This window comes from Asparagus officinalis, chromosome 1 (assembly GCF_001876935.1).
Source record: "Asparagus officinalis chromosome 1, Aspof.V1, whole genome shotgun sequence".
NCBI lineage: Eukaryota > Viridiplantae > Streptophyta > Magnoliopsida > Asparagales > Asparagaceae > Asparagus > Asparagus officinalis.
In genome coordinates, this window is record NC_033794.1 from 115,041,427 (window position 1) to 115,066,764 (window position 25,338).

Here is a 25,338-nt window from a genome sequence, read left to right on the forward strand (position 1 = left end):
AACGCCATACCTCATCTCCGCGAAGGCCAGCGAACGCCCTCATCTCCGATTTCTGTCCGTTGAGGGGGGGTTTTGTAAATCCTCCCCCAATTGGGAGCTCCCAAGCGCTCCACAAATTTGTGGAGCGCTTGGGAGCTCCGAAGCTCTCCACCTCCACGTCAGTGCTTGGGAGCTTGCTGGGAGCGCTTCGGAGGCTGTTGGAGGGGGTTAAATCGGAGAGCTTGGCCACGTCGGAGCTGAGAGCGGGCTTGGGAGCTTGCTGCCCATGCTATTACTAATAGGAATTGGGATTAAGGATGTGAATTTCGTAGGATTGGGATATTAAATTTCATTTTGGTTAACTTATTTTGATTCATGATGATATTAAAACTTTATAAAATTACTAAATTCTCCTCCCTCCTTGTCTCCCTTAATAGTATAGTATATTAGTAATATGTTAACCTAAAACATCCCGTAATAATTAAAATTATTAAAATTATAAATAACACTCTTTTAAAAAATATAAAAAACAATAAGACTTCCAGAAATTACATTTTACCCCCTGAATTTTTGCAATTTATCCAGGCAATTTATAGTTTATCCCTAAAAATTTTAGAATTTGCATTTTACCTCCAGAAAAATTGTAGTTTGCCCCCAAAATTGTAGTTTACCTCTCCTAGAGTTTCAAAATTTGTAGTTTACCCCAAAAGTTTTAGAATTTGCATTTTAGCCCCACAACATTACTATGTACCTCTAAAGTTTCAAAAAGTATAGTTTACCCCTCAAAAAATTGCATTTTACCCCTTAAAAGTTTCAAAATTTGTAGTTCACCCCAAAAGTTGAAATTTACCCCCTAAAAGTTTGTTGATTTTCAGTTTACCCCTAAGGAACTGCTGTTAATCCACTGAAATTTTTAAAAATCATAGTTTACCCCTCTAATTTAACATACACTATTTGTAAGGAAAGTCCCATGACGCAAATATTTTTTTCTTTTTTTATTGCCAATCTCACCTATATGGCTATATGCTAGTCCTAAAAGTACAAAATGTGTAACTTGATTGAAGTCCTGAAACATTAAAATCCTAGTCCTAATCCAACGGGCAACCAAACGCGAAGTAACTATTTGGATGTAGAATTTGCATTATAAAATTATGGAGTCTTTTGAAAATCAAAAGATAGCAAAACTTCGCAACTTGAAAGGTCTCAAGCATTTGTGTTTTGAGACGGGTAACTTGGAGAGAGCTTTGAAGTAGTTTTAATTTGTTTTCGAAGGAAGTGATTTATGAGTCCCATTAATAGTTCAAATAAAGTATATAATAATATCAAGAAATTGTATTATTCTAAAATAAATAGGCAAAATCTTAAATGTTTTGTTCTTTATACTCTTTGAATTTTAACATTATTTAAAATTTCAAGATCTTATAAATTCCTTTGCTTTCGCCAAATTTCTGATACAAAAATCGTGGTATAACATCAAATTTATTCACTCTCAAATTCCATCAAACCAAATAGATAATATATATTTTCTTACAATATTTCTTAGGATTTACTCTATTTAAAGCCTATCCTAATCATATTTTTAAACAAAATTATGATGCAGTGAAATTTGACAAACATTAAAGATTGAAAAGCTCTAAAATAGTGAGTGTCTGATAAAATATTGAGGAAGTTCTTACTTCTTACTCTTGCATAACAAAATATGTTAAAATACAACTTTTAAAAACTTTAGGCTATGTAAGCGCTACCAAAAACAAGTGAGGATATATAAATGCGAAGTAGGGGGAGTTATAAGGTAGTTTTAGGTGCTATTTACCTAAGCAAGTAAATATCCCAATGTTAGGGGATAATATGAAATTAATCCAATACGAGCGCTTAGGCAATAAAACCCCTGGATTTATTCCCAACTTCCTGAACTGAACTCGCGACTCCCATTCAAGAATCAAATCGACTTGGGCTCCGAATCTTCTCCCCAATTTAAGCCCTCATCTCCAATCAGAGCAGCCCAAAACCCTAATCCCAAGAACCCCCACTACAAAATTAACTCATGAACGCTCTCTCCAACGTCTTCTCCATCCTCAACTTGGACGCTGAAGACGACAAGGATCAGATCGCTGCGGCCTCCGATGCCAAAGATGAAGGTAATCAACCGCTTGATTTCAAAGGATTTTGAGGTTTGTGGTAATTTTATGAAGAACCCATGATGCGATTTGGGTCTGATTGCAGAGAGAAAGAAGAAAAATGGCGGTGTTTCGGCGAAAGGGGCAAACCCTAGAGTGGGGAAATTGGAGCAGGGGATGGCTGATTCAGTTCCTGGGGAGTATAAGCATCCTCTTGTTTGGATTGACTTAGAGATGACTGGTGAGAAATTTTTTGAACTTTTTTACGCCATTATTGCATATATTATATGTTAGGGAGCTAAGCAGATTGACCTCTAAAACGGAACCCAAATCTCTAAAAATTCACACTTGACATTGTGCTTATGTAGCATGATCTTGAAAGTTATTTCAAGAAACAAGAAATTCAATTATGTTAGCGATTTCATGAATTATGATTAGGAGGGATCTATTCGGTAACGCGACGCCGTTGCTTGTAAGCTATTATGCAAATGCGTGTTTAACTAGTTTATTTGCTTGGTTTGGATCTTCTTGAAGGGTAAAATGTAGATTAATTCTGGAAGTTACTCCTAGAAAAAAATTGCAATTATGTGGTGAGCTAGACACTAAAGATGTGCACGATATAAGGGAAGTTTAGTGGGCACATGTAGGTTGTGTTGGTCCAGGATTTGTTAAGACTCCACAATGCTGGTCCACAATTTGTTGAGACTCCACAATTTACAGAGAAGTTTATATTGCAGACTAGTTTGTATGGAGGATGCAAAAAGTTCTCATGCTATGATTTTGCTATCCAAGGTGTCTGTTTGCGCAGTCAATTTTCGGAAAATATACACACAAATATCATCTTGAAGTCCATAGTGTTTAATGAAACCTGGATTATGAAAATACTTGTAAGAGTAGGTTTTTAGCTGTGAAGCATGAAGAGTTCATTATGATGCCGTTATTAGGTGTTATATGTTGGAGACACATCTTGATCTCAAACTCTGTCATTGTTGTTTATTTGTGTGAGTTCAAATTTTTTTTCGTGCGAGGTACCTTGTCATGCCTGTATCAAGGTGTGTATGTTTTCTAGGATGTCAATGAACCCGTGAGTTAAAGAATTTTGGAGGTTAAAACAGAACCTTGAACAGTTTAACTCTGTCCAGACAATTAAAACTCTCCAATTTAACGGTGTACCTGATTAGGCTCGATTGATAGACTTCCAACTTCCAAGACGTGATTTGTATCAAAGTTGGCAACCTGTATCATAGTTTCATGAGCTAAGTGCAAACTAGTTCTAGCTTCCATCTTTTGAAGTTTTGGCCTAGGATGTTACTAAATTTGAATGGAGATATATGCTGCAGCTAGTTTATTTGTATGCATGACTGCCTCTGATTATCAATTTTGAGATGTATGGTGACTGATTATAATTATAAATTAATAAGTTTTTTTATTCAATGGGCGCGTCTCTGAGTTATGGAGATAAGGGTGTCTTCAGTTATAAGAAAGCAGTTATAAGTGATGGTATATCATTCCCTTTTACCTTCCAGAACCTGGTTATTTCTAGGTATACGTCTTGTTACTAACCTAAATATGGTCAGATTTATTATTTCATAAGTAATATTCTCTAATATTCCTTATTTCTAGAAAGTTCTTCTGTACTTTTAAGTAGTCAAGTAATGTATTTTGGTTTGTTAATGGTAGGAATTTTTTAAACAGTATATATAACTAAAAAAGGCATTTTCATAATCCATCAAACCAACCAAACTCATAATTGTAGGCATCGAAAATTACCTATAGGTCTCCACGAACAGCTTAGTGTTAAGGAACGACGATGAACGTCACTATCCGGTTCACAGGAGTTCGATTGATGTCGGTGAACGCTTGAAGTGAATCGACGAACTATGTGGACTAACAGAATTTCGGAATAACGAAGGTACGGGTTAATCGGGAGCCCCACGATGTTTACAAAAAAAAGAACAATACCCTTCGTGTCGCATTCATTCTACAGATGATCCAACCATTGGAGCTGATAGAACTCCTTGTCGGCTTTCCAACGCACTTCGAACCACTCAAATCCGAGTTCGGACGAGGAAGTTACGGCGGAAACGAACAAACATACAAAAAAAGCGGCGTCTCAACACTTCGAGGTGTCTCGGCCAAGCGAGACACCCCAAGGTGTCTCGGCCAAGGCCGAGACACCCTAGGCCGAGACACCCTAGGGTGTCTCGGCCAAGGCCCAGACACCCAAGGGTGTCTCGGCCCAAACCGAGACACCCTAGGGTGTCTCGGATCAAGGGGAGACACCCTAGGGTGTCTCGGATCAAATGGAGACACCCTGGGGTGTCTCCAATGTAGATTTGGGCCTTTAGGTGGTTTTAACCGCTCCAAACTCCCCCGGGCCTATAAATACAAGTCTCAGGCCCTCATTTTTCAAGATATGGAATTTTGGAGATTAGGCGAAGTTCTGCCGGATTGAAGACTGAAGGTGCACGAATTTCAGAGAGGAGGAGGAGAGGTCGGATCTAGTTCTTCAACGCAAGAGAGAGAGATTCGTCAGATCTACAATTTCTCGGATCCGTTCCTTAAGATTATCCCGTTGCGGTAATCTTAAGAAGAGTGATTATCTCGCTTCGCCGAGATAAGAGCTACAGTTTTCTCGATCCCTTTGCGGATAGACGAAGCTCTGCCCAATTTTTCAGCAATCAGATGTGATCGACGGTGGTCCACGGATAAACCCCGGCACAGGCAAAGACACCCACGCAAGCAGAAGATCGATAAACGATCTCCCTGCGTTTGTTTGACAAAGTTGTAAACTTGTTTTATTTTCATTGTGTAAGGAGATCTTATAAAAAGATTAACTTTTTATTTTATTCGAGTTTATTGTAATGACTAAAGTTGTAATAGATTCGATAGCAATGAAGACAGTAACTTTCACCGCAAACAAACTGACGACCACAGTGGGAGCCAACAACTTCGCTGCCGAAGCTGTCGTGCCGCAGCTGATGATCAAGATCCCAGTGCTCGAAGAGGTCGAATACGAGTTCGACCAGCAGAAGTTCGAGGAGTATGTCTCCTCCTCCTCCAGATCTGCCTCTCCTTGCAGGTGCATGGAGGCCTCCTCCAGAAAGATCCGCTGGTCTTCAGATCTGAAGACCCAAGAAGACGATCTCTCCGTCGTCGCTGTTGTAGTTACACCTCGCAACGATCCGCCGGTTTTCAAAGAAACCAGATCAAACGTTCGTGACAACTCCTCGAAAGTCAAGGAGTTGCCCGTTGAATGTGCACCAGTGTTGACGAAGAGGGCTCGTCAAAGGCGCCGTCAACATCTCGCGCGTCAATTTGCCAAGGCTTTGGAGCCTGTTGATGGGATCTGCTATGATGCGGATCTGAAGCTCAGAAGGCGTAAAGTGTTCCAGCAACAAGCTTTGGGAACCTCCTCCCAACCACCTACTAATGAATGTGTTCGTGTCAAACGAACCCGTTCAACTCTTGATGAGCGCATCCATAAGCGCCGCGCACTGTTAGCGCAGAGGAGGATTCTTGTACGGAAGGCACAGGAATTGCAGAAGGAAAAGGTGGCAAAAAAACCACCAAGATCTAAGCAAGTCTGGATGCTAAAGGCCAAGTCAGCGTCTAAGAAAAAAGCATCCGAGGTTACTCTCCGGCCTTTGTCAATGTCAGATCCCACTCCTATTGCTCCCGCACCTCCGGTGAAGCTCTATGATAGCGTGGATCTCCCCAAATCTAGAGTCCTATTGAAGGATCGTGTTGGTGCCCTACCCGAGAATCGAGAAAAAACGCTTGTTAAGGAAAGCTTGAGATCGTTGAATGAGCTTCAAGCAAATATCCGGACTGGGGGTCGTACGCGACCTCCTAACAAAATGATTTCTGCAACGGCCCGCTTGGCGGTGCGTGCAGAAAATCAGGAGCCCGTTAAGGTTTCACCCTCACAAAGGTGTGATTCCAAACGTGTGACTCCTGTAGACGTCAACAAGGCGATATTTACTCAGAGGAAAACGCGTCAGACAGACGAACGCGTTATACCTGAGAATCCATGTACGTAGCCGGTAGATTACTCCGATCGCAACGTCGATGAGTTGTACTATCGGGCTGGGGGTACGAATAAATCTCGAAAGAGAAGTACCCGGGAAGCGGACTCTCACTGTTCGTGTATCGAAATTATCAGGGCAGTATTATCAACGTGTAGCTGCCCCAAGACCGCTTCGTAGAGGATCTCGGTGTTCGAGAGGATCTTCGATGGAACAACGAAGCCCAGATCAAGGCGTTTCCACCAAAGAGGACCGGTTTTTCGAGATGATGAATTCCCAGAAGTTACCATCAACATGGTCAATAAGGGAAAATCGCCGATTGTTTCAAGTGGTTCCAACCCTAATTTCTCTCTAGGAAGAAGAGTCAGTTCGGAAATAACCCAACGAATATCTCAGCTTCAGCTAGAAACCGATGGACATGATGATTACCAGGGCGTCCGTGAAGGAATCCATTCCGATGACGAATTCTCGGATTCTTATTCCGTAATCGCCTCTGACGATACAACGTCTAGCATAGGACAAGCTCGGAAAGTGTTCATGATCAACACCGAGCAAATAGCCAAAATCATTGAGGATGCTCTAGCCAAGCAGAAAGAAGCATTCAAAATCGAAATGAAAATGGCTATGCAGGAGATGAGACAAATGCACGACCAACAAATTCGAGCTTTGTCGAATCAGCTAGGTGAGTCTAGCCGTCGCAACACTGCTAACCAAGCATGTAGCGATTCAGATGTGGATGAACACAACGCTGGGGGTGATCCCACTAAGGACAATAATACTGGGGGTGGTCCCACCAAAGATGACAATGCTGGGGGTGGCCCCGTTATTACTCTCAAGAATTGTCCAAAACAGGATATAGATGAGTACGAAAAGATGAAGGACATCGAGAGCAAAATCGACGCCCTGATGTCTGCTCGAGAGGTGAAGAAGACCGGGATTCCGTGTCCTTACCCAAGAGAATGGGAATTGATCCCGTATCCGGCGAAGTTCAACCTGATCAACTTAACGCCGTTCGACGGGAAGGGTTCCCCCACTCAGCACCTGATCTATTTCAAATCCCATTTGGGAGTGATCTCTGGCAACGAACCTCTGATGGTCCGGTCATTTGTTGGCACCCTTCGTGGGCCCGCCTTCGATTGGTACCGCCGTCTCAAGCCCGGAAGCATCAACAGCTGGGAGGACCTGGAGAGCATGTTCTTCGCTCATTTCTTCGATGATGACGCCGAAGTGTCGATTAGGACACTCTTCGATGAGAAACAAAAAGACGGAGAGTCGGTGGATACCTTCATCAAACGCTTTCGTAATCAGGCGATGAACTGCAAGCATCCCGTCACGGAGGAATTCGTCTTGCAAACCTGTCATAACAACTTGTCCATTAACATCTTGGACGTTATGGGAGTAGAACCACTCAATACCTGGAGAGAGTTGAAGGCGCGCGAAGAGCAGGCCGAACGATTCCTTAGAAGGAGGAAGGTTGAAAGATGTCAACCGATGATTAACCCTCTGAATCCGGGTCTCGTTTCCCATAATGAAGGGAAGACACCTACAACAGTTGTTGACGTTAATCAGACGTCACAACAGCAGTCCCGAAGACAGCAGAAGACTTCGGATCCGAGGCTCCAAAAAGAGTACTCATTCAAGGACGAAGACATTCCAGCCATCTTCGAGACCCTTCTCGAAAACAATAAGATCAAGCTGCCACTCATCACGAATCAGGAGGAAGCTGACAATACTGCGGATCCGAAGTACTGCGCGTACCACAGGAGAATCCTTCATCCCACCAAGGCTTGCTTTACTTTAAAGAATAGCATACAGACCTTGGTTGAAGCCGGCGTCATAACGCTAGGATAAGCCAAACGAGAACGGCAATACTCCGATAAGTATACGAGTATAAACTGCTTCTTAATACTCCGAAGAGTATACGAGTATAAACTGCTTCTCAATCCTCCAATCGGTATATGAGGTTAAACTGCTCACTGATACTCCAATAGGTATATGAGTCTAAACTGTTTTCTACCGTTGATGGGAAGTTTCTGGAGAATGTTACACTAATATTCTTAAGGATAACCCGGACATGTAACGGAGTACAAAGTCAGACCCAGTTCTAAGAAAGAAGCTGGTGGTGGATGATTCATGTAATGGGAAGTTCCCGGAAGAACGCTATATGTAATTTTCTTAGGGATAACCCAATAATTACGAACAAAGTGATAAACACTAAATCCCCACTATGATTTGTATTCCCACTTTCACTGTCTACCTGGTCAAACCTTCGTATAGTTAGGGCCACAACCAAAGTCCCCTCTCGATTCCTTCCATGAACGAGAGATCCACTTTTAAAAATTGAGCAATCAAACCTATAAAAGTTAGGATTGTTCCCAATCTCACTTAGTCAAACCTACACATAGCTGAGACTAAGACCGAGTCATTCTTTTTTAATAAACGAAAGACTTCCATCTTTTCCTTTTTCAGCCAAACCTATAAAAGTTAGGGTCGAAATCGGAATTTCCCCTCAATAAATGAGGGACTCTCTTTTGGATCGAATGACCAATCCTATAAAAGTTAGGGTCGTTTGAATCTTTCCGATTCTCGGAGTGGAGATCCCACTCTTAGTTTCATCATTTCGGATTCTGGGGGTGGAGATCCCACCTTGAGTTTCCTTTCCAACTGGAGATAGAATATAAAATTCTTCCTTTTCAGTGCCGGGAGATAGAATATAAAATTCTTCCTCTTTCATTTTGGGTTCGTCTTTACCCTGAGAAAAGACACAAATTTTGATTTTAAATCCGTACATTCCATGCACGGGTAATTTTATCTCAACTCCTAAATAGAGATAAGCCTACGCTTAACACGCGTTGCCGGTTTAGTCTTTCACCGATTGAAAAAGACACCAGAGTACAATTCTGGGGACTTTCATCCCGAATCCTAAGTAGGGATGAGTCAACGCCTAATACGCGTTACCGGATGTCATATTCCCGTAAGAAATGGCGAAGTCTATGTATTCAAAATCATAACATTAAGTCTAAGAGAAGCAATTCTCTTAGCACAACGTTACATATGAAACGGGTTTTAATAATTCACATGCTAGCCCGATTCAAACGGTAATCGGTAAAGGCACATCAAACCCGTTGATGGCTGGGGGTTTGCTAAAAATCCCAAAGTCTATGTCTAACACGCATTGCCGGTTAGTCTTTGACCGTAAAAAGGACAAAAGCCCACATATTTAATATTATGACAGGTTGTTATTAATAACATCATAATCCGTGCCTCACACGCATGGGGTATTTTATCCCGAAGCCTAAGCAGGGATAAGCCAACGCCTAACACGCGTTGCCGGTTTAGTCTTTTACCGGTTGAAGAAGACACCAGAATCCGAGTCTGGGGACTTTTATCCTGAATCCTAAGTAAGGATAAGTCAGCGCCTAACACGCGTTACCGGGTAGCCTGTTCCCGTAACAATGACGAAGTCTACGTATTCGAAGTCGTAGCATCAAGTCTAAGGGAGTTCATTCCTTTAGCACAACGTCGCATTCGGAACGGATGTAAACAATCCGCTTGCTAGCCCGACTTGAACGGTAGTCGGTAAAGGCATATCAAACCCGTTGATGGCGAAGGATTTGCCAAAAATCCTAAGTCAACGTCTGATACACGTTGCTGTTTAGTCTTTTCACAGGAGAAAGACAAAGTCTACGTATTCAACATCGTAGCACTGAAAGGGTTAACTCTTTTAGCCTAACGTCACATGCGAAACGGACTTAAAGAATCCGCATGCTAGCCCGACTCAAACGGTAGTCGGTAAAGGTTCATCAAACCCGTTGATGGCTGAGAATTTACCAAAAATTCTATAAACACGAGTCATTGACGCATCAGCTCCGTCAGTTGGTCTCGTGACTCGAACATCCAATCACTTAGGGATAAGATCCACACGTGCAGAGGAATCAACTTTCATAGTTGGTTCTGCAACTCCGACATTTAGGACCGTCACGCTCCAATACCTTAAGAGCTTAAACTGTGTATACTCCAGCAAATGCACGAGTATAAACTGTGTTAATGGCGATCCGAAACCCTAGGTCAACGCCGGTCAACGCGTAACCCTAGGTCAACGCCAGTCAACGCGTTGCGACCAAAAAGTCAACATTCGACTTTCGAAACCCTAGGGTCAACGCCGGTCAAAGCGTAACCCTAGGTCAACACCAGTCAACGCGTTGCGACCAAAAAGTCAACGTTCGACGTTCGAAACCCTAGGGTCAACGCCGGTCAACGTGTAACCCTAGGTCAACGCCACTCAACACGTTGCGACAAAAAGTCAACATACGGTGATCTGAAATCCTAAGTCAGTACAGTGTGACAGAGATAGTCAGTTCAAAGTCAACTCAATGACACGAGCCAAACTCAACTCACTGGTGGTAGACTCGAGACTCCGACGACGGCCAGGCGATAAACGCAGCGCCGGAAGAACTTCAGTTATTCGTCAAAGCATCGAATAGACCGAAAATCGAAGGAGCCAAGAGTTGAAGCTAACGCTTGAAGTGAATCGACGAACTACGTGAGCCGACAGAATTTCGGAATAACGAAGGTACGGGCTAATCGGGAGCCCCACGATGTTTACAAAAAAAAAGAACAATACCCTTCGTGTCGCATTCATTCTACAGATGATCCAACCATTGGAGCTGATAGAACTCCTTGTCGGCTTTCCAACGCACTTCGAACCACTCAAATCCGAGTTCGGACGAGGAAGTTATGGTGGAAACGAACAAACATACAAAAAAAGCGGCGTCTCAACACTTCGAGGTGTCTCGGCCAAGCGAGACACCCCAAGGTGTCTCGGCCAAGGCCGAGACACCCTAGGGTGTCTCGGATCAAGGGGAGACACCCTAGGGTGTCTCGGATCAAATGGAGACACCCTGTGGTGTCTCTAACGTAGATTTAGGCCTTTAGGTGGTTTTAACCGCGCCAAACTCCCCCAGGCCTATAAATATAAGCCTCAGGCCCTCATTTTTCAAGATCTGAAATTTTGGAGATTAGGCGAAGCCCTGCCGGATTGAAGACTGAAGGTGCACGAATTTCAGAGAGGAGGAGGAGAGATCGGATCTAGTTCTTCAACGCAAGAGAGAGAGATTCGCCAGATCTACAATTTCTCGTATCCGTTTCTTAGGATTATCCCGTTGCGGTAATCTTAAGAAGAGTGATTATCTCGCTTCGCCGAGATAAGAGCTACAGTTTTCTCGATCCCTTCGCGGATAGACGAAGCTCTGTCTAATTTTTCAGCAATCAGATCTGATCGACGGTGGTCCACGGATAAACCCCGGCACAGGCAAAGACACCCACGCAAGCAGAAGATCGATAAACGATCTCCCTGCGTTTGTTTGACAAAGTTGTAAACTTGTTTTATTTTCATTGTGTAAGGAGATCTTATAAAAAGATCAACTTTTTATTTTATTCGAGTTTATTGTAATGACTAAAGTTGTAATAGATTCGATAGCAATGAAAACAACAACTTTCACCGCAAACAATAATGTTTGATTATTCTATAGTATAGTCTTAGAAGTCTTAACTAGATATATGTTAGGTCAAAGTAATCTGAATTTACTGAGAACTAAGTTGCATGGACATGGGCACGTGTGCGGGTATCGGACACGGCAAATTTGTAAAAGGTAGGGTAGAGGGATACAACTGAAATACATGGGCTGAACTCATATTCTTATTTCTGAACTGAATATGGGCTGGAAAGTGGAGAATATACATCCAAGAAGTGTATAATGAGTTTTTTTAAAACTGAAATATGTATTATATAATTGAGTACACGTCTAAATATGTATGCAGATATTCAAGAGGTGTCCAAGAAGTGTGGGGTATGGATACATCTTCATGATAGATGTACCCATGCAAGATATTGATAAGAATATTAAAGATGCAAAGTAGAGAACAGAGTATGGAAGTAACAATTACTAATTTACTACATGGAAAATACAGACAAATGATCTCACTCTGTGCGATTGTTTGATTAAGAGTGTGGCGCTCAAGACAACAACGACATACCCTATATTCACATATATAATGCAAATCCACCTGTGGTAATTGTTTATACTTAAGGAGCATGGAAATTGGCATGCTGACTTGGGAATGGCACAATGTAATGACATAAAACAAATACTAGAATGACACATATTTAAATATTAAAATTGATGCCTCCATGCTTCATAGGTATAAACTGATATGGATGTTTGAGTTTGGCTTAGAACACTAATGGATGTCATCTCATGTATTATTCACCCATTCCTCTACTAAACCCTAAAAAGTAATCTGCTGTGAAATTTTTTCCTTTTGCAGTTTCAAGGACTTATGTTGATATCATCTTTTTTTATGATTTAAAATGAATTTTTTTAATATTTTTTTCAATACACCAAATATTTTGTTCGCTACTTTTTTTTCTTAGACAATTTTCTAATTTCTAAGTGTTGTTGTGGTTACCAGTTTATCTAATGCCTTTTTTATCCTATTTCTACAAACAGGTTTAGATGTTGGAGTGGACCGGATATTGGAGATTGCTTGTGTTGTAACGGATGGAAAATTAACCAAATCAGTGGAGGTGACCTTTTTTCTTCTTATGTTGTCCTTTTTTTTTGTGTTATCAAATATTCACTTTTTATATGCAGATGTTCTAGGTGCTGGACTATGTATGTGATGTTTAATCCAAACGTCCATTCATATTAGTTAGTAGTTATGTTTGCATTTGTTTGCCTAACAAGTAATAAGATTCTGAACTACTTCTATGGAGGCTCGTTGGGAATAAGAACATTTTACATATATTTGGTCCCTCTAACTTTTAAGTAAATGTTGGTTATGTAAATCCCATGTTCCTATTTGCCGAAATATATTGGTATAGAGTTGTGCCTATATAGTTTCTGATTTGTATTTTCTTTTAATCATGGTCATATAGGTAACAGGTTTAATGGTTATAATTTAGATGCAGATTCTAATTTAGCGGGAAACTTGGCCCTGGATAGCTTTCCATAGCTTAGCTGGTGCATATACATCTTGTGATGCTTAGGTACCAATACAGTAATAACAATTGAGAACATAACAAAGAAATCTGATCCGAATGATCCTAATTATGAGCTAAATTGGTCAAAGGGATGGGGTATAGTTACTATGGTTATTAGATGAGTTTAAAGTTTGAATCTCGTTTTGCAATGCATGCCTTGTCAAACTTTAGTCGAGCCTAGTCATTTCTGCCATCATCATCTTTCCTCAGCATCTTATCTGGTTGCTGATACACAGTACATCAGCGGCCCTTAAGTTTGGACTAACTATTTGGTGTTGAGTGTTTTATGAAAGAGAACGGGTCGGGCATCTGGGAAGGCATATGTAATGAAGCCAAGAAGGAATATCATGTGATTATCTAATTACAATATCAGGTTTGGTTGAATAATGGGCAGGACAGACAACTCTTGGATCTATGAAGATGGTACCGGCATGCCAAATCCACGAAAAAATAAAAAATAAATAAAAAAAAGAACAAAAACAAATGAAGAGGAAAGAAAGAACTTCATCCAGAATTTCCATTTTAATCCAGAACCGACTTTGAAGTAGTTCAAATTAAGCGCAGAGTATTTGATATCCATACTTGTATCTAGGAGGATGCAAATGCACGTCCAGTTTGAATTATCTGAATCTTTTTACATCCTTAATCGGTAGCATTTCCTTAAACTCAAATTTCAACGTTAGAAGAACCAAAAACCGAAATGTCAGATGACTCAATGATCCGAAATAGAGACGATTAACTTTGATTGTAGATCTGAATATGAAATACTAAAGGAAAAAAGAAGAAGATAAATTGGGGTTATGCTGGTTTCACATGAAACACCTAGCTGAATTTGACTTCATGCCTAGCACATTGCATGCTTACTGGAGACAATTTCATGCCTAGAATGATTCACTTTCATCTCTCTAATTCAAATTTTTATTCATATCAAATCTCGATCTTCTTAAAATAAGAACAATCTTTTTATTAGAACAAACAAAGAGCAAACAAACTCCTAAAAAGCTAAAGAACAAATAAAATTCTATCTAAAAGATAACATCAAAGACAATTCCAACTAATCCTAACGCCTCGTTTGGTACGCGAGAATGGACTCAAATGAGAATGGAATGGAAGAAGGACTGGAATGCTTATTCCCGTTCTCATGTTTGGTGCGCTTGTAGAATGAAGCGAGAATAAAAATCCCTTTCCCATTCCCATGTTTGGTACCATTAATTCACAAATGAAAATAAAAATTTATTTTCTAATAATGCCCTTATAACAATATAAAATTTTAAAAAGATAAAAATAAACATTAATGGTAATAGCTAAACAATTTCATTTTAAAAAAATAAACTTTATAAAAATAGTTAATATTTCGTGTTTCTATCTTAGAATCAATTTCCATGTATCTGCAAGTCCAAGAAAAAACATCAAAATCAATTGTTCATACATATCCATGTTAGTAATCCGGTTATGTCGCTCTATGAAATTGATAAGACTGGTTCTGATGTCTGTGGGGATCCAACATCTGCCTCGCTGGAGGTTCTTGACTTGGAGCAGAATAAAAGCTTTAGTGCTTAGTATCTCTTTAATTATTTATCCATAAGCAATATGTTTTACTATGCTAGTAAGTAGTTTACTCTTGATTCAGAGCAGAATAAAATCTTCAATGGTCAATATCTTTTTAATTATTTATCAATAAGCAATATGTTTTACTATGCTAGTTAGTAGTTTACACTTGTTGTTTTCTTTCATTCGCTCTTGATTATTAATAAGGTGAATATCAATCTATCCATACATGCTTGAGTCTGGCGTGTGTTATATTAATGCTCAGGTTATCTCTTAGGTGTATGTTTCGTTTATATTTTTTGTGAAATACTTACTATTTCCTTGTCTTAAAAAAATTAAGGAAAAATAAATAAAAGTGTACTACATCTTTCATATGTCCAAAATTAATATAAAAGATGATATCCACATTCCAGAGTTCTAGTTGTATAAAATAAATCATATGACAAATTATCAAAATCACTCATATCATAATCAAAATATCCATAAAACAATACCCACTAAATACTTAAAAACCTACCAATTATCAAAATAATAAGTTCCAAAATAGCAAATTGATAAACTAGCCTAAATTGCCAATCTTAAATTGCCCACTCGCATATCGCCTCACCCATATATTCTCCAAGTCATCACCGAGGGTGAAGAACAAATCCATCAAATCACGATTAATACCAATCGCCCTATTGCTGTTAAACGTTGCTCCATGGATAACTTCATACTCGTTATGTATTCAGTAATTCTCTTTCTCTTCTCAGTCAAAGACACTTCGTCTAATCCATCCTTAATTAATCAGCTAGACCTAAAAAGTTCACTTCTGACATATGCAACTTCCCTCATTATCTCAAATGAGTCGCTATCCCCCGATAGTTGTTTCTTCTTTTTATGTTTGGAGGAAACTTCAGTTGTGTCCTCGGATGTTACCTCTTGAGAATGTAACTCAAGTATATCATCAACATCAGTATCACGACCAACCTCCCAATCAAGTTCTGCTATAACATCATATGGGTGTTCCATTCCCTTTCTTGTCGCTCGATGCTTACCAAACACAATAGAAATATATTAAAGCATGGAAAAGCTTTCTCTTTAAATTTTGTAGCATTTTTGTGGGCCTACAATTAAATTTATTTAAAAAATCAATAGTCATAGACTAAGAAGATACTGGATATACTAAAATTAACACGACAAATTAAAATTTGATTAATTGAATACCTTTAAATATTCATCCCATACCGCTTTTTCAGCAATTACACATTGGTTCATTTGTCCCGTCAAAAACCATCACAGTTGAGTATATCAAATACAATATTGAATTGTGTCTTAACCGTTTTCATCTTTGATATGATATGTGGGTCAGCCTTTAACCCTGAATTGGGCAGTGAAATAGCGAATAATCTTTCAACAGCATTATAGTGTCCAGGCTTGAAACCACGATTAGAATTGTACTTTTTAGTTTGGTGTAACTCAACAATGCATCCACAAACTTCTGATCTTCCTCAACCATCCATGTTCGCTTATTCTTTCGAGGTCCTCGTTGATCTTTTTGATCCATTCCTGAATAGTTTATAACACATATAATAACATTCAAATTTACATCATCATAATAGTTTTTAATAAGTATTGCTTTGGTGATTAATGAAAGTAAGCATATCTTTTTGTTTGCAACAAGTATAATGAACTTTTAACTTGTAAATAGAAATTGACAATTTTTTTTCATATTTGCAGTTATTTGTATATAACAATATAAATTCATGGCAGTTCTTAATCCCAAATGATTTACGAGATTCATGTATATTAAAGATGACTTAACTGAGTCTAATAACAAAAAATAAGCATAATAATGTTAATTCTAATTAAACAACGTCAAACAATTTAAAAACATCATGACTTGAATACTAACTAATAAGTAATAAAATAGAACTAACGGTGCATCATCAATGATATCCTCTGACAAGTTACTCCTCTTGCGCTATCCGCTGGTTACATCAAATTTGCAAGATTATTTCACCATGAAGTCCAAGCCATTGTAGTTTCAATTGGTAATTGAATCATTATTAGCCACTTGAGTTGTTTCCTTTATGACATCAAGACGCTCTTAAAATGGGTCAATCTCTATTTCTCTTATATAATATAGAAGATAACATGCTATGATTATTCGATGTTGGGTCTTTATAGGGTAAAATGAAGGACTACATAGGATCCTCATCTTAGTTTAAGCAATCCAAAACATCTCTCAGTAACATCCCTAGCTGATGCACTCTTCATGTTGAAAAACTCTGGCATAGTTGTAGGTTGGTGCTCATTTCTCCATTCATTCAAGTGGTATCATTGACCTTTGTATGGGGCAAGAAAACCTTCACAATTTGTGCATTCAGCATCAATTAGATAATAGTAACCTACGATTGGACATGTTAAAAATGTATTTAACTGAATATTGATGGAGTTGATTAATAAACCTGAATAAAATATAAATTGTAAGTAACGTACAATGTTGGACTTTTAATCCATTTCTTCTAATTATTGATTCGTGAAGGACTCTACTATCAGCAACTGACCCTTTCCAACCGAGTAGTATATAAATGAACTGCATGTCTTGAGAACATACACCCAAAATATTTGTTGCAATTTCACCATTTTGTGTTCGATACTTAGGTTTTTCCTCCACGGCTACCCACACCCTTATGTAAGTCCCATATAAAGCTCCAAGACAATCCTAGACGTTAGTGAAAATTGAATGTGTTAGATTACTTATAAAAATTGAGAAATACAAATGATACTTATATTATAAATTATCTTAAACCATTTCCATCTTGCATCTATTGAATCTGTCAGCACTGATCGGGTTTGTTAATCAATATCATGTAGATTTCACGGTATGCAACTCATGAGTAAATTGCTGACTAATAGTTTTCTCTGAACGTTGGAACATTTGTTTTATGACCTTGATTTTCACATGGGCGAGGATATGTAGAAACATTGCTATTTGTTCGTCTACCAACATGTTTTTTTGTATCATTTAGCCCTACATTTTGTAGCATAGTGCATAACTTCCTAAAAGAGCTCCTATACATTCTAGGCTGATCATAACAAGTTACTTCACTCGCATATGCTAGACAATACACAATTTTTCTTTTAGAATAAAAATCTACCAAATATCGCTCTCTTATTGTTTTTTTTTCAATGTAAATTTTCATTATATGAGATGAAAAAAGGAACCACCATGCCACTACACTTTGTGCATTCCTCATATGTGCTTGGATAGCCACCAACTTCTTCAATTTTTTCTGTTGGCAAACATAATCTATAATATGAAATATCTTGACTGTATAAGTGTAAAGGAGTATATTCATTTTAGAATGTAAACAATTTATATAATCTCTTAATGAGAATTCTTAATAACAATATTTTAATTAATTAACTATTATAAATAAAATAAGGTTATTCACAACCTTGTTTATTGACATATAAATGAATCAAAATACCAATAGTTATCCATCCTATTCTGACACTTTTTGCTCAAAGACTGAAGGGAAAAAAGTTCACTGAAATTCCAATTTTAGTTGATTCAACGAAAACCTTTGTATGATTCATTGTATTTGCTAGTTATAGAGTTTCACTTTCAGTCGAAATTAAATTTTAGATTGCAAGGGGAACAATGCAAAATCAAACCCAAAACTGTAGATATTAGCTAAGAACAAATAATACAAAGCTAATACTAGCTTATAACGACCGATAAATAAGAGTATATCCAAGATTTGAAGTACCATTATTTGATTTGATAATCATATGATGAGCAGAAGGAAAAAAAAGTTAAAAAGAATATAGTGACAGGAAAGCTTGTGAGTAAGTTGACTAATTCTATATGACAATACCAAGTAGAGATACTGAGAGTCCACTGTTTTAAAAAACCTCCGCCTAGTCCGCTTAAGCGTTCGCCTAGGCCTAAGCGGTACCTAGGCCGTCTAACTAGCGCCTAGCGTCTAGGCGGTATTTAGGCTACGCACCTAGATTTTTTGAGCGTTTATGGGAGCATTGTCTGCTTACGGGGATTGTACCCTGTAGGCCTTAGTTGTGATTTTATGTGTTGTAGCCTACACGTCCTCCAAACGTCATTAACCTCTAAATATGAACACCTTCACTACCTCCGACCTTCAACAAAACCTCATCGACCACCACTTAAATGAAGAAAGAAATCCACCTAGACTCCAGTCCGACATCTAAGTTTTCTGTAACATTGACATTCACTATCAATTATTATAATTAAAAATAAAAAAGAAAATATCTTAGGCTCTAGCATTGTTAATTATTATTTTGGCTATTTAGTATCTAAGTATGCAATTATGCATGATTTATTGTGGAACTAAAATTATTATCTTTTTTTTAAAAAATTTATATGAATGTAATATATATTGTAATTTGAGTTGAGATGAACTTATAATTTGAGTTGAGAAGTATAAACATACAAAGAGCTATTATAATTGGTAAACCAAGCAATTTAGTTAATAGTGTTGGTATTTTAGTATTTACGCATCTTTGATTGAGTATATATATATTTATCTTCAAGTATCACAATTAAAAAAAGAAAAAAGAAAAAAAACGCCCAGAAACCGTTTAGGCGTCCGCCCGTCTAGACGACTAAGCGCTGGGCGCCAAGTCCGACGTCTAGAAGCGCCCAACGTTTAATGTAACATTGACTGAGACCATCAAAATTCATGATACTGGTACTAATAAAGTCGAAAGAAATCACATACAATTCTAAGATTACATCCTTTGTTCCCATTTAGATACTCCAAAAACATTTGAACACTTTACACCTAAGTTTCATGTGATGTAGGCAAGGTATATGGGATCAGACCAAGTTTTAAACTAGAAAATGAATCTAATTGCATGATCAAGCACACAGGAGATTGTATGCACGAGGTATAAAAAAAAGATAACTACTGCATTTAAATACTTTGGGCGTAGACTTATTTGTAAAAAAAAATTCTAAATACATGATTCGAGAAGACATCAAACCTTATGAAAATTGTTTCAACTTATAATGATCTTTAACAATGAAAAATTAATGACAATTTGAAAATCCCTAAAACAATTAGTTGATTATGATAGAAAAAGTTCAGGAATTACTTAGCGTCGGTGATGATTTGACTACCTCTGGTTGCCAGTTGGTAGGCGTGACTTGAGGCAAGGCGAGGCAAAGGTGATGTGCCGAAATGAATTTGCCATTGTTTAGAGGTGAGGCCAATTTAGATTTATTTCAGCGAAGCGTAAAAAAAGAGGAGAAAAACATGATTTGTTGAGATGCGCTAATACATAGTCAATGGGACTGGATGTGTAGATTTATTTCTGTTATCAATGGGAATATAATTGAAAATCACGTAACTAATTTGATTCACACTTGAATGGGAATGACCATTCCTTATCAATTCATTGAGAATGAGCATTTCTTAGGAACGGGCATTCCCTGGGAATGAGCATTCCAACTTCTAAAAAAATGTTATGTTTAATGAGGGAAATGAGAAGTGGGAATGACCATTTCATTCCATGTCATTCTCGCGTACCAAATGAGGCATGAGAATAATGGTAAAACTAGCTGAAATGAAAATCCCTGGAAAAGATTAAAATCCTAAAAAGGTTTCCTAATCTTAACTCTAAAAATTGCTCTATTTTGTGCTGCATCAAATCTCTCGCGGTTGAAGAAAACTCGACCTCGAGTTTACTTTGAATATCATTCTTGACATTGAATTTGACAGTGTCTATGTTGAAGCTGCAACGAGGTTCTCTTCAGCTCTGATGCCAATTGATGCGGGTCGGATGCGGTCAACTTTGATTGTAGATATTAATCTGAAAACTAAAGAAAAAAAAGAAAGACAAATTGGGGGTTTGACTGGTTTCACACGCAGCACCTAACCAGATTTGACTTCACACCTAGCATATCACATGCCTACTAGAAATAATAGGTTCACGCCTAGAAGGAATCATTCTCATCTCTCAAATTCAAATTTTTATTCATATCAAATCTTCCATCTCCTTAAAATGAAGAAGAACAATCCTTTTTATAGGATAAACTAAGAGAAAACAAAATCCTAAAAAGATAAATAGATAAAATTCTAACTAAAAGACAACATCAATAAAATTCCAACTAATCCTAGCAATGATTGAACTACTAACTGACATTAAAATCCCAAGAAAAAACTAAAACACTAACATGTTTTCCCAATCCTAATTCCAAAAAATTTAAATCTATTTTGTGCTGCATCACTCAGCTTGATGTATATTATTGGAAGTGCATAAAACTAAAACGATTCGATTTAGTTTATATTCACTTGTCCTGTATGAAGTAAGCACTAAGTAGATGTCGAGAGTAGCAACTTGTTTCAAGTTATAGACTCTAATGTTTTTAACCTAACAAAAATTGGTCTATGGGTTTATTAACAATGTATATGCAGCGAACTGTCTATCACATAAACGTTCTAATTTCTGTAGCCATCTTCTGATAGTCGATGCATCAATAGAAAACTTAGGTACATCCATTTTTAGTTTTACATTCTCAATAACACGTGTCAACATGAACAGAATTAATTTTCCTGTGGAATGACTTATCATTAGAGATGTGAGTGGAGCTGATATGAAGCATATAGTGGTATATTATATTGATATTCATTTTGTTCTTAGATTGACAATTAAGGTCATCATTTCGATATTGGACTTACTTTGTTAAAGGAACTGATTGCTTATGTAAGTTGGCATTTGGAACATTTCTTATCTTTAAAATGCTAGTAGCTACAAATTCTGTTGGCCAATTATATACTCAGTTTAGGCCTTCTTGAATCAGAAGTAGGCACTGACACTGTTCTCTGATAGTGGCGCTGAATAAACAAGGCTGCTCCAGTCCGGATCCTCTTCAGTCCAGCGGATTGTACTGCCCCTTCGCGCTAAGACATCTTTAGAACACCCCCCGCCCCCCCCACATTCAGGGCCGCAGATTGGGTTATTACGCCGCCAAAAGAATGTCTTGATAACATGAATGAATGGTGTCGTGAGCATCATGGAGCTAGTGGTACATCAGATTTTTATTATTTTCTTTATTTATAGCAATCATCATACTTACTTTCTCCTTTCTGAGTGCAAAGATTGACATCACTTTCTGGTTATATTTTAGGATTGACGAAGAAGGTTCTTCAGAGCACGATTACCGAGAGAGATGCAGAGAAACAGGTACAGTGGATATTTTTCCTATAAAGTGACTGATACTTCCATTTTCAAAATTTGTGATAACTGATTGCTAACGAAGTTTTCTAATGAAACCTTTTAACGTGTTGGAATTAGAGATGTTGGTGGAATCCACATTTTTTAAGAATATAACTTAATTGTCTTATCTGGTCAGTGGTGGCGCTTCATAGTGTCACATTGCCTACTTTGTAGACATTTATACTTATTTTTACATGTGTTTACTACTTAGGACACTGCTAATTAAGGTAGGACACCACAGGTCCACAGGGGATGATAATCTAGGGATTGCCTACTTTAATGAACTAATAAGTTTTGTAAGGACACCACTGGAATAAAATCCTATATCTGCCACTGTTGCTGGCTCGTTAATTTTTTGGTATATCATTATAATTGTATGCTGATTTTGTTAGTTATGTATTGTGTTATGTTATTACAATTTGATGTTGCTTCCTTCTCTCCCTGTTTATATTTATTAGCATCCATTAATTTATCAAGGATGTACAATTTATCATGTGGATTGTTATATTTATTATCTTATTCGGAGCTTTGTTTGTTTCTATTTTTCTAAATTAACATTTAACTTGGCAGGTTATAGAATTTGTCAAGAAGCATGTTGGCTCAGATAAAGCACTTCTTGCTGGAAATTCTGTGTATATGGATCTGTTGTTTCTAAAGGTTAGTAGAAAGTATTGCTCATTCTTTATTTATTCTTTGCTCCTGGCACTTGTAACAAGTTAATTCTGTTTCATTTTACTTTTTTCTATAGTTTGAAGAATAGAGATACTACTAAAATTTATTTATGGTAACAGATTTGTAGTAGCACAAAAGGAGTGTAAGGTCACTACTACAACATTATGGCATTATCACATGCATCTAAAATTAAGAATTAAATGGTGTGGTAGATAAGTTTTTGCCCCCTTTTTGGAGATTATTTGGAACAAATCACAGTCTTTTTCAAGCATTGGATTAGCTTATTGCAAATTGTTATACATGTCTGAACTAGTTTTTCTTAAAGCTTTATCATTGAGGATAGCCAATTTGAGCAGTATTGAAAACTGTAATCATATTTCTAAATATCCCTGAGAGGGTTTAAGGGTGGAGCATTGCCGTGTCTCTTCGTTTCCATTTATTTGTATGTCATTCATCTGAACAAGTGCCTACCCGGCATTGTTGTTTGTGTAAAGCATTGTTCTCTAGCTCATCTCATTACTGTTTTCTTATGGAGTCATCATACTGTTTCCTGTCCATCTCTTACGCATCATAATTATGACTTTTCATTCAGAAGTATGTAGATTTCTGTTATCTACTCTATAGTTGTTGATTTGTTACTTGTGCTTTCTTCACAGAAGTATATGCCAACTTTGGCTGCCATCTTTCCTCATGTATTGGTTGATGTTAGCAGCATTTCAGCTTTATGTGCTCGTTGGTTTCCTAGAGGTAATGCATCTCCTTGAATGTATATTTTTTCCTTAATGAAAGCTTTATCAACATTGCAGATATATATTTATTACAGATTGACTGTTTATAATTGTATTTACAAGCCCCGTTAGATTAGGTGCTGGTCTCTCTGATTTTAAAACTTTTCTGATAAAAGCTTTATGAACATTATTATTGCATTTCTTAGGCCCTTGGGCACAGTTACTAAAGAACACCTTCATAGTTCATACCTCAAGGAAAGAACTGCTGTTAATACACCTGTGTGTTGGTTCTATAATGGTAACATTCATCTGTGTATGAACGAACAAACTATACTTTTCTTGATGTGAATCTAGCCCATGTTAGTGTGCTGCAGCCTATTTTGTTATTATTTTTTATACTTAGCCTAAATTTCGAAATCTTTGTTTCTACAGAAGTCATAAATGCAAAACTCAAATCTTTTCATACTTATATATCTGAATAAGCCAGAATGGTGCTATGCTTGTTTCAAATATCTTAATATGCAAGAAAGATATATATATATTTTTCTTTTTTACATAATGCGTTTAAAAAAAAAAATCTAAAATAGGCCATCATTATAAGGCACTGAACCTCTCTCACCTCTTATTCCTTTCCTTTAACAGAAAGGAAACAGGCGCCTACTAAGGAGAAAAACCATAGAGCAATGGATGATATCAAAGAAAGCATAATGGAGCTGAAATATTACAAGGAGAACATATTCAAGGGACCCGGCAAGTGTAAACGTTGATCATTCAGAGACTGATAAATGAAGGTGAAATGGGCCTTTTATTGTAAAGAAATTGCATTTTGATCTCCTGCACACTACAACCAAGGCATCAATTCCCTGAGGCATGACAGATTGCCGACTGCTATATCTTTTTGGTTGAAGGTTTTGCGTTGGTGACGTCCCTAAAAATTGTAACGAAATTGTGGAAAAGTAAAATGAATTTTCTTTTTCATTTATTAATACCTCATGTTTTTGGTGAAGATCAAGATGATTGTCTTGTGTTGTGTTGTGTATGTCCGTACAAGTTTTCAAAGAGCAATATCTTTCACACATGCAACAAGTTTATGGAGTTCCCTAGAGAGTGTAATACGATTTGCCGTTGTTGTTCCCACAGACTTCATACTAAATGAGGATCCCTGCTGTGTATAAAAAAAAGAATTTGTATTTCTGGGTTTTTGCTTATAAACCCAAAGTTCTACTCCCATTTGCTTTAAAACCACTTTGCACTACTTGTTCTCATACATCCAAAATGCAAAGTTTACGACTGCACTTCCTATCAGAACCACATGCAAGGGTGCAGTTATGACTATAAATTATGAGGTAGACTTTCAATTTACCCTACTTTTATTTCTATCGTAGGGTCAGAATTATCTGCTTGCTTGTTGCATGTGGGCAGCCTTGATAGGATGAGTACTCAAAGTTTACTTACCTTCAAACCCAAGTATAGAATATAAAGTGCCAAGCTATATAATATAGAATTGTAGTTACACATTCTATGCTTTGTTAAGTAAAATTTGTATTTTGGGTACATAAGAACATGTAGAATTATCTGAGTTCTCAAGGTAAATGAGGCTAAAACTATGGGTTTATAAGGGAAATTCCTTTTTATTTAGAAAGATTGTGCGTGTGTGCACGAGTGGGTAGGTGGGTGGATGTGACATCAAATATGAAAGACCCGCAATCACAAAGGAGGACATCCTTTAACGAGAAGAGATTCAGTAGCAATTGGAGAGGATTTAATTATACTGATATTTACCATCTATTCAAAGTTCAAAGGATATGATGTGTCCACATAGTATTTGATTATTATCTAACAGGGTGTTTGGGAAGATTTATTCTTGTAAGCTTATAAATTATGCTAGTTTTTAGTAGCTTTTGACTTTTATGATAAAAATACTATAAAAAATTGTTTGTATAGTATAGTAATTTGTTTGGTCAAACCTAGCTTATTTA

General features: G+C 37.6%; 1 protein-coding gene across 1 annotated transcript; it reads left to right on the plus strand.

Annotated features, from left to right (window-relative positions):
- On the plus strand, positions 1,876–24,494 carry LOC109829106 (oligoribonuclease). Its single transcript, XM_020396210.1, has 9 exons — positions 1,876–2,117; positions 2,203–2,337; positions 12,634–12,710; positions 13,256–13,262; positions 21,694–21,768; positions 21,871–21,926; positions 22,530–22,616; positions 23,288–23,378; positions 24,002–24,494. The coding sequence occupies exons 1-9, from the start codon at positions 2,024–2,026 to the stop codon at positions 24,124–24,126; spliced, it is 747 nt and encodes a 248-aa protein (XP_020251799.1). The 5' UTR covers positions 1,876–2,023; the 3' UTR covers positions 24,127–24,494.